The following is a 9066-nucleotide window of genomic DNA, read 5'->3' on the forward strand; positions in this document are numbered from 1 at the left end:
CCCCGCCATGTTCTACTACCCTGAGGTGCTCCGGCGTCACACGGGGTGTTTCGGCACCATCTGGTAGGGGAGGTGGTTTTGGGGGCGCTTCGGACCGTTCTGTCTCGGGTTTGGGGGGGTTTCGGGTGGTTTCGGGTGGGTTTCGACTCTTTTTTCCGGCCGTTCCGGGCCGTTCCCGCAGGTTGGCCGCCACCTGCAGCTCGCGGCTGCTGCGCCGGGAGTACCTGGGGGTGGACGTGCCGCGCACCTGGTAAGGGGGGCCCGGCAGCCAATCACCTCGCCCTTCCCCGCATGGCCCCGCCCCTGCCTCTCCCATTGGCCGGCTGTTCTCTGGCCCCGCCCAAAGCCGCGGTGATGTCAACCGTGATTGGTCGCGGCGGGCGGGAAAAGCCTCAAAACTTTGAGACAGCCCAAGACGCCCCCTCGCCCACCCAAACCGCCCCAAGCCTGCTGCCAAAATACCCCGAAATATTCCCAATCATCCCCCACCCCCCCATAATACTCCAAAAACTCCCACTGGCCCCCGTGCCCGCCTCGCTCCCATTGGCCCTTGTTCTCCAACCCCGCCCAGTGCCTCCGTGGTGTCGTTCGTGAATGGTCGCAGCGGGTGGGAGGTCCCGCCCCCGCCGGCAGGAGCTCCGCCCCCCCGGTGCTCGCTGTACCTGGCGGCGATGCTGCAGCTCGGGCTGGTCCGGGTGTACGTGCGGCAGTGCGGGAACCTGCTCGGTACGGGCTGGGCGGGGCTTGAGTGGGATTTTGGGGGGGTCCCCGGGGGGGAAAGTTGGGATGTTTGGGGGATCCGGGGGTGGGCTGGGGGGTGTTGGGGAACCCTGGGAGGTGTTTGGGTGTTTGGGGGTCCCGTTCCAGCCGCAGCTCCTCCCCCGCCCAGAGGATGCCTCGCAGATCCTGGACCGGCTGCACCGCGCACGGCCCCCGCTGGTGGAGATCGACATGAGCCCCTCCCGCCGGTCAGAGACCCCCGAAACAACCCAAAATACCCCAAAACACCCCAAAACGGCCCTAAACACCCCTGAAACAACCCCCAAATGCCCTCAAAACAGATCGAAACAGCCCTAAGCCACCCCCTAAACGTCCAAAAGTACCCCAAAGCACACCCAAACCACCCCAAAATACCCAACAAACAAAACATCCCACAACACCCCAAAAACACACCTAGAGACCCCAAAACTACCTTAAAAACCACCGCAAAAAACACCCCCAAACCTCAAAAGCCAACACAAACCACCAAAAATCCATCCTGAAATACCCCAGAAACACCCTCGAACATCCCCAAACCCCTCTGGGACCCCTAAACACCCCTGGGACCTCCCAAACTTCCTCAGGGTACCCCTAACCTGCCTCCAAAGCCCCCCCAACCCCTGTGCCTCACTGGTACACCCTTGAGGTCTCACCTGTGACCCCCCAATTCCCCCAAGCACCTCCTGAACCCCTTTTTCCCCCCAGGACCCAGCTGCTCCCCGATTCCCAGGCTCTGATGGTGCAGCTGGAATTGGCCCCCGACCCCTTTTTTGGGGTGATGGGAGTGGAGCTTCCTCAGGTACTGCCCCCCCCATCCCCCCAGAGTCCCATAGTGACCCCACATTTCCCCATTTTCCCCAAATTTCCTCAGATTTTCCCGAGACTTCCCCAAATTTGCCCAATTTTCCCTCAACTTCTCCATTTTTACCCCACTTTACCCCAAATTTCCACAATTTCCCCATTTTTGGTCCTGGGTGGCTGTGGCCACTTCCCACAGCCTTAGTGTTTGATTGGAGGAGCTCTGGGGCAGGGCCTGGTTGCCAGGTTCCTGCCCAGAATTGCCTAGAACTTGCCCAAAATTTCATTGAGTTTGCCTCAAATTTCCCCATTTGCCCTGCAGAATTTCCCCATTTTTCCTCAGTTTCCCCTAAATTTTATCAGTTTTCCCAGATTTCCTCATCTTCACCCTAATTTATCCATTTTTGCCCCAGTTTCCCAAAACACCTCCAAATGTGCCTCAGTTCCACAAGTTGGCCCAAAAATTCCTCGAATTTGCCCCGAATTTCCCCATTTCTGCGTCAGTTTTCCTCAGATTTCATCAATTTCCCCGTAATTTTCTCGTTTTATCTCTAATTTCCTCAGTTTTGCCTAAATTTGCCTAATTTTTCTCCAGTCCTTCCCATCTTTGGCCCCAGTTCCCCAAATTCTCCCCAAAGTTCCCCATTTTCGCCCAAATTTCTCAAAATTGTTCACAGATTTCCCCATAGTGACCCCAGGCCAGTTCAGATTGGTTCATACTGGTTTATACTGGTCTGTGCCTCCTCCACAGGTAGAGGAGCTCCTGCCCCCACCCATTGAGATCGAGTTCCCCCGAGGTGAGCTCTGTGCTGTACTGGGCTGTACTGGTTTGTACTGGTGGGTGTAGGTGGGGTTAGGGCTGGAAGGGGGATGGTTGTTGGTCTATTCTGGTCCATACTGGATTGTGGTGGTGGGCTCAGGAGGTTTAGGACTGGTATAGAGGTTGTGTATGGGTGGTCAGTGCTCCATACTGGTTTATACTGGTTGGTACTGGTCTGTAGTGATCTGTTCTCATTCACATTAGTCCATACTGATCCGTACTGGTGGGTGCCAGGAGCTCTGGGGGGTGAATGCCCGTCTGTAGTGCTCCTCACTCTGGACTGGGCTGTGCTGGTCTGTTCCCCCAGGGCCCCCCGTGACGGTGTCCCCCGAGTACATCACCCTGCGGGAACCCGAAGTGCCGCCGCTGCCGCCGCCCCTGGAGGTGCCACAATTTGGGGTTCTGGGAGGTCCTGGCTGTCACCTGGGGCTCCCTGGGCATCAGCTGGGGGTCACTTGGGGATTGCTGTGGGTCTCTGGGGGGTCCCTGGGGGTCTTTGGGGGTCCCAGAGGTAATCTTTGGGTCTCTGGGGTCAGGAGGAGCTGCCTGAAGTGACCCCCAGAGAGCTGCAGCTGCTGCTCGAGGCTGAGGCCGAGGAGCTGCTGCCCCCGGGTGAGGGGGGCACTTGCGGGGCAGGGGGGGGCTTGGGGGGCAGGGGAGGCACTTGGGGGGCAGGGGAGGCACTTGGGGGGCAAGCAGGAGGGGGGGAGTTGGGGGTCATGGGGTACTTGGGCATTGGTTGGGAGGAGTTGGGAGACACTTAGGGGTTGCTATGGGCACTTGTGAGGCATTTGGGGCCCCGTGTGGGGCAGGTGTTGGGCTGGGGGATTGTGGGCACTTGGGGTCACTTGTGGGGCTGGGGGGGCCACTTGAGGGACAGGAGAGGGGGTGGGGGACCCTTAGGGGTCTGTGGGGTCATTTGAGGATCTCTGCCCACAGTGGAGGAACTGGAGGAGCTGCCGGCGCCACCCCCCATCCCCCGTGAGACTTGGGGGGCACTTATGGGATGGGAGCACTTAATGGGTCTGGGGGGGGACTTTTGGGGCTGGGGGCAATTATGAGGTGGGAGCACTTGTGGGGATGGGGAGGCATTTGTAGGTCTGGGGGGCATTTGTAGAGTGGGAACACTTATGGGTCTGTGGGGGCACTTTTGGGGTTGGTGGGGTACTTATGGGGCTGTGAGCACTTCTGGGGCAGGTCCCCCCCCACCGGAGGAGCCCGCCCTGCCTCCCCCCATTCCGGAGGTCCCGGTGCGTCGCCGCATCCCCCGTCGTCGCCTCCCGCCCCACATGGACCTCGTGCCCCACATCTCCCCCAAGCTGTTCCGGGCACAGCTGCTCCAGCCCCAAGCCCACTGTCAGCCCCTGGTGAGTGTGGGGGTTCTGACCCATAGATCTGCCCCATAGATCCCCCTGCCCTGTAGACTGCCCCATAGATACCCTCTGGCCCATAGATCTCTCCTGCTCCATAGATCTGTCCCATATATCTGCCCTATGCCCACAGATCCCTCCCTGTCCCATAGATCCATCCCATAGATCCCCCTACCCCATAAGTCTTCTCATAGATCTGCCCTATAGATTGACCCATAGATCCCATATTTCCCCCATAGTTCCCCTACGTCATACATCCCCCTATAGATCCCCCCGACCCATAGATCCACCCTGACATGGGTGGATGCCTCCCTGCCCCATAGATCTGCCCCATAGACCCCTCTTCCCCATAGATCTAGTCCAGAGGTCCCCCTGCCCTGTACATTAATACACAGATCCTGTCTCTGCCCCACAGGTGCTGCTGGAGCCGCCCCACAGGTTCCGCCGCCCCCCAAGTGAGCTCCTGAACGCCCCCACCCACGGTGAGACCCCCACAGCCACCCCATAGCAGGGGATTCCTGCCCCATAGTGGGGGTTACTGCCCCACAGTGGGTGACCTCCTGCTCTGCCCCATAGATTGGCTGCCCCCTGAGCTGTGGGAGCTGTGGGGACGCTGTGCCCGGCGTCCTGCCCCGCCTGCGGCCCCGCCCCCGGAGCTGCCCAGCGACTTGGAGGTGAGGCCCCGTAGATCCCAATCCCGCCCCATAGATCTACCCCATAGACCCCAATCCTGCCCCATAGACCCACTACCCCACACCCCTGTCCCTCTCCAGGTGCTTCGGGAGGCCCTGGAGCCGAGTCTGCCCACCCTGATCTCAGGTAAATCGGGGGTGGCTCTGGGGCACTTGGGGGGCTCTATGGGGCAGTGTGGGGTCGCTGTGGGGCACTTGCAGGTCACTCCTGGGCGGTTTGGGGGTCACTATGGGGGAGTTTTCAGTTGCTGTGGGGCAGTTTGGGGGTCGCTATGGGGCAATTAAGGGTCGCCGTGGGTAGTTTGGGGTCACTCTGGGCCAGTTGGGTCACTGTGGCGCAGTTGCGGGGTTGCTGTGGTGTTGTATCGCTATGGGGCACCCTGAGGGCAGGGCCAGGGGATCACTTTTGGCCTCTCCCCCTCCCCAGAAGTGTCCCTGGAGCCCCTCGAGGAGGAGCCACTGGAGAGACTGTGAGTGGGGGCGTGGCTGGGGCAGGGGTGTCACCAGCAGCCAATTAATGCTCGGCAGGGCCTGGAAAAGGGGCGGGGCTTATTCTGGGTGGGCGGTGATTGGTCTGTTGGGGGTGTAGTCAATCCGGGTGCAGCTAATGGACAGTGCAGGACTGGAGCTTGGTTTGGGGGCGGGGCTTTTGCTTGGGGGCAGGTCTTGCACCATCCAGGGGAGAAAGGGGTGTGTCCTGAGAAAGGGGCGGGGCTTGGGAAGGGAGCAGGATTGGGGAAAAGGGGGCAGAGCTGGAGGAAATGGGGCAGGGTTTGGGGAAAGAGGGAGGGGTACGGCAGAAAGGTGTGGGTTGGGGGACGTGGGTGGGGTCACACTGACCCCCTAAGTACTGCCCACAGGCCCCCGGCCCCACCCGTTGTCCCAGAGCTTCCGGAGCTTCCTGAGCTGGTTGAAGCTCCTCCCGACCTTCGGAGGTGAGTTGGGATTGGGATCTATGGGGTGGGTTTGCGATCTGTGGCATTAGGGAGCATTTTGGGAAAATTGGGCAAAAATGGGGAAATTTGGGGAGTAGGGGGAAAATTTGGGGATTGGGATCTGTGGGATCCGGACTGTCCCCAGACTGATCCTGGAGCACGCCCAGCGCCCGGGGGGATCGGAGCTGACGGCCATGCTGCCCCCGGGGGCGTCCCGCGCACGCGTGGCAAAGATCTTTGCCCTCAGCCTCGGTGAGTTTAGGGACATGCCCCCTTTTGCCAAACCAACGCCCCTTTCCCCACAAACCCCACCCCACCCCCTACCCCACCGGGCTCCTTCCCCAAGCCCCGCCCTTTCTACAGAAACCCAGCCCCTGGCTCTGAGCACCTTTTGCTTTAAGCCCCGCCCCTTCCCCACCTGCTCACCTTCCAGACCTGTCCCTTTTCCCCAAGCCCCACCCCTTCCCCAAGCCACACCCCCTTTCTACTCCATTTCCTTTAAGCCATACCCACTTTCCCTAACCCATCGCCCCAAGCTCTGCCCCCTTCCCACAAGCCACATCCTCTGTGTCCCAAACTCCTCCCTTTCCTGAGGACCCTCCTCTCCCCAACAGCTCCAGCCCCGCCTCCTTCCCACAAACCACACCCATTGGCCCAACCCCTCTCCCTAAGCCCTGCCCCCTAACCCCAAGCCCCACCCCTTCAGAGCTCTGTGGTGCCCATACGGTGCGCCTGGACCAGCCTCGTCCCTACGGACCAATCACTGTCTCGCTCCGTCCCCACGCGGAATAAACCCCACCTTCTTCTGGCCTGTCCTGGGCATTTATTGGCTGCCAGTGATGTCACTCGGGGGAGGGGGCAGGGCCTCTAGCACCTCTTGCAGGTGTGTGGGTGGGGCCCAGCCTGGCCACGCCTACCTGGAGGTCCACTGCGTGGGGCAGGGACTCGACAGTGATGGGAATGGGGCAGAGCCCTCTTTACCTGGGGGCACCAGGGGATACACCTGGGACATGCACAGTGCCCTGGGGCATCATGGGATGGCACCTGGGGGGAGTTGGCATCACTTGCACACATGTGGACGCACCTCGGGGGCACCTGAGGGGGGTTGGGAACACCTGGGACACATCTGGATGTCCCTCAAGGTCACCTGGACACTCCTGGGGTAACCTGGGGGGAAGGTGAGAGGGCCTAGGGGGGATGATGCTGCGGTCACCTGGACACCCCTGAGGGGGTCGGGGGGTCTCACCCCACCTGCTCGAGCGGCACCTGCAACTGGTCATGGGTGAGGGGCAGCACCTGGGACCAGTATAAACCAGTATGGAGTCATGGCTGCCCCATAATGACCTGCAAGTGCCCCATAGAGACCTCCAAGTTGCCTCCATCTGCCCCAGTACAGACCAGTATGGACCAGTGCAAATTCATGGTTGCCCCATAATGAACCACAGAGAGCCCCATGTGTCCCCATCTGCCCCAGTACAGACCAATATAAACCAGTATGGACACCCCATTACCAGCACAGCAGGTGCAAAGGGAAGGCACACAATACATTTGGGGCTTTCTGAGTGGTCGGGGGGGGGGCAGAGGATCTATGAGGGAGTTGGGAGAACCTGAGAAGTTTGGGGAAGTTTTGCATAGGTATAAGGAGGATTTGGGGTTGTTTTGGGGGGGTTAAGTAGGATTTTTGAGTTTTGGGTGCTTGGGGGATTTAGAGGGTGTTGTGGGGGCTTGGGGGGATTTTGTGGCCTTTGGAGGGGCTAAAGGAGGGATGGGGAGTTTATGTGGTCTTGGCAGGGGTTTGGGGCGGATTTGGGTAGGACTGGGGGGGGGTTGAGGTATTTGGAGGGATTTGATGGGGCTAAAGAAGGGAGTTTGAGGGGATTTGGGGGGTTTTAGGCAGCATTGTAGGGTATTTTGTGGGGGCTAAATGGGGGGTCTGGGAGATTTTGGGGTGGTCTTCAGGTGGGTGAGATTTGGAAGAATTTTGGGGGGATTATTATGGGGAGGCTAAACTGTGGGTCTGGGGAATTTGGAGTGGTCTAGGGGGGTTGGGAGAGTTTTGGGGAGATTGGGTTTGAGGGGGATCTGGGAGGATATTCTGGGGTGTTTCAGGTGGATATGGGGAGGCTGTGGGGAGTCAGAGTGGTTGAATGATTTTGTGGGGGATCTGGGGGGATTTAGGGGGGTTTGAGGAAGATTTGGGGGGGTTGGAGGGTTATGGGAGTTTTGGTTGAGATTTGGGGAGGCTAAAGAGGGACTTGGGGCTTGAGGGGGCTGAGGGGTTTTGGGGCTTTGAGTAGGGCGTTTGGGAGGGTTTGGAGAAGTTTGAGGGGGGATTTTGAGGGGGTCTGGGGATGTTTGGGGGGGAGTGCCTCCAGTTTCTCCCCAGTGCAGCCCAAACACTTCAGAAAAAGGGGGTTTTCAGGAGAAAAGGGCTTTAAATCAAGAGGAAAACCTATTATTCTATTATTTTAAAGATTAAGTCAAGGGGAAAACCGCCTTTGATACCACTTTAAGGCTTTAAATTAAGGAGGGGAAAAGTGGGAAACACGAGGGAGAAAAGGGTGGGAACTGTGAAGGGGAAAGGGTGTGAAATAGGAGGTAAAAAACGACAGGAACTGTGAGGGGGAAAAGGCGGGAAACATGAGATGCTTGTGGTGACCCCTAAAGTTCCCCAGGCATCTCTCCCAGCACCCCTTGAAAACACATCAGCACCTCAACCCTCTCCTAGCACCCTCCAAACCATCCCAGCACCCCCAACCCCTCTCTAGCCACCCCACCCCTCCAAAAAGCCTTCTAGCACCTCTAGCCCCCCTCTGGAACTCTAAAAACCCTCCAGCACCCCCTAAAACCTGCTTAGCACCCCAAAACCCCCTCCTAGAATCCTGCAAAACATCCCAGCGCCCTCTTAAACTTCTTTAGCAACCCCAGCACACCTCCTAGCACCTTTCAAACCATCCCAAACCATGCATAAACCTGTTTTTAAACCCCAGCACACCTCAAAACTCTTTTAGCACCCTCAAGCCCCCTTTAGCACCCTCTAAGCTATCCCAGCACCCTCAAAACACAACGAGCATCCCCAAACCTCTCCTAGCACCACTCAAAAGAATCCAGCACCCCTAAACTCCCCTCAAACCTCCCCAGCACACCCCAAAATCCTTTTAGAACCTTCTAGCCCCCCTCAGGCACCCCCAGATCTCTCCTCAAGTACCGGAACACACCCCATACTACCAGCCAAACCATCCCAGCACATTCAAACCACTCTCAAACCTCCCCAGCACCCCCCAAATCCATTTTAGCGCACTGTAGTCCACCTTTAATAGTTTCAACTGCCTCCCAGCACCCATGAAAATGCCATTAGCACCCCCAAGGCCCTCCCCACGCCCTCTAAAACCTCTCTGGCACCCCAAGCCCCCTCAAACAAGACAGTGGCTGTGAGGTGCCCATAAGGCACTCCCTGACATCTCCCATAAGGACATGGTGGCCTCATGGAGGCGACTCACCCGCATCTGCCTGCCGAGTTTGGTGGAACCAGTCTGGGCTGATGGAGGGAACCCCAGCCTGGGGAGAGCACGGAATGCCTTTTATGGCTTTTTGCAAAGCACCTCACGTCTGTGCAAAGCTTCTGTCAGCTCCTCGGAGCATCCCATTGCTCATCCATCAAATTCATGCCCGCCTGCAGGTAACTAAGTGCC

General features: G+C 58.6%; 1 protein-coding gene across 4 annotated transcripts; it reads left to right on the plus strand.

The window, feature by feature from the left end:
* Positions 1 to 6: 6 nt before the first annotated feature.
* REC8 (REC8 meiotic recombination protein) lies at positions 7 to 6963 on the plus strand. Of its 4 annotated transcripts, XM_017809174.1 has the most exons (17): positions 7 to 63; positions 182 to 250; positions 572 to 726; positions 890 to 968; positions 1465 to 1558; positions 2309 to 2354; positions 2685 to 2761; positions 2914 to 2989; positions 3317 to 3358; positions 3575 to 3744; positions 4163 to 4229; positions 4324 to 4421; positions 4521 to 4566; positions 4867 to 4909; positions 5300 to 5374; positions 5520 to 5626; positions 6081 to 6963. In XM_017809174.1, the coding sequence occupies exons 1-17, from the start codon at positions 8 to 10 to the stop codon at positions 6164 to 6166; spliced, it is 1386 nt and encodes a 461-aa protein (XP_017664663.1). In that variant the 5' UTR covers position 7; the 3' UTR covers positions 6167 to 6963. The 4 variants fall into 4 exon arrangements, with proteins under 4 accessions (XP_017664663.1, XP_017664662.1, XP_017664664.1 ...); XM_017809173.1 differs by having other exon boundaries at positions 5520 to 6178; XM_017809175.1 differs by lacking the exon at positions 572 to 726 and having other exon boundaries at positions 21 to 63; positions 890 to 1558; positions 5520 to 6178.
* Positions 6964 to 9066: the final 2103 nt, after the last annotated feature.

The sequence above is a fragment of the Lepidothrix coronata genome, unplaced genomic scaffold (assembly GCF_001604755.1).
Source record: "Lepidothrix coronata isolate B3197 unplaced genomic scaffold, Lepidothrix_coronata-1.0 Scaffold25, whole genome shotgun sequence".
NCBI classification, from domain to species: domain Eukaryota; kingdom Metazoa; phylum Chordata; class Aves; order Passeriformes; family Pipridae; genus Lepidothrix; species Lepidothrix coronata.

Bases quoted from the DNA above. Each gene is read 5' to 3' on its own strand.
- REC8 (XM_017809173.1), top strand. From the start codon at position 8: ATGTTCTACTACCCTGAGGTGCTCCGGCGTCACACGGGGTGTTTCGGC. The intron at 3,745-4,162 runs GTGAGTGTGGGG...TCTGCCCCACAG, and splicing joins AAGCCCACTGTCAGCCCCTG to GTGCTGCTGGAGCCGCCCCA. The intron at 4,422-4,520 runs GTGAGGCCCCGT...GTCCCTCTCCAG, and splicing joins AGCTGCCCAGCGACTTGGAG to GTGCTTCGGGAGGCCCTGGA.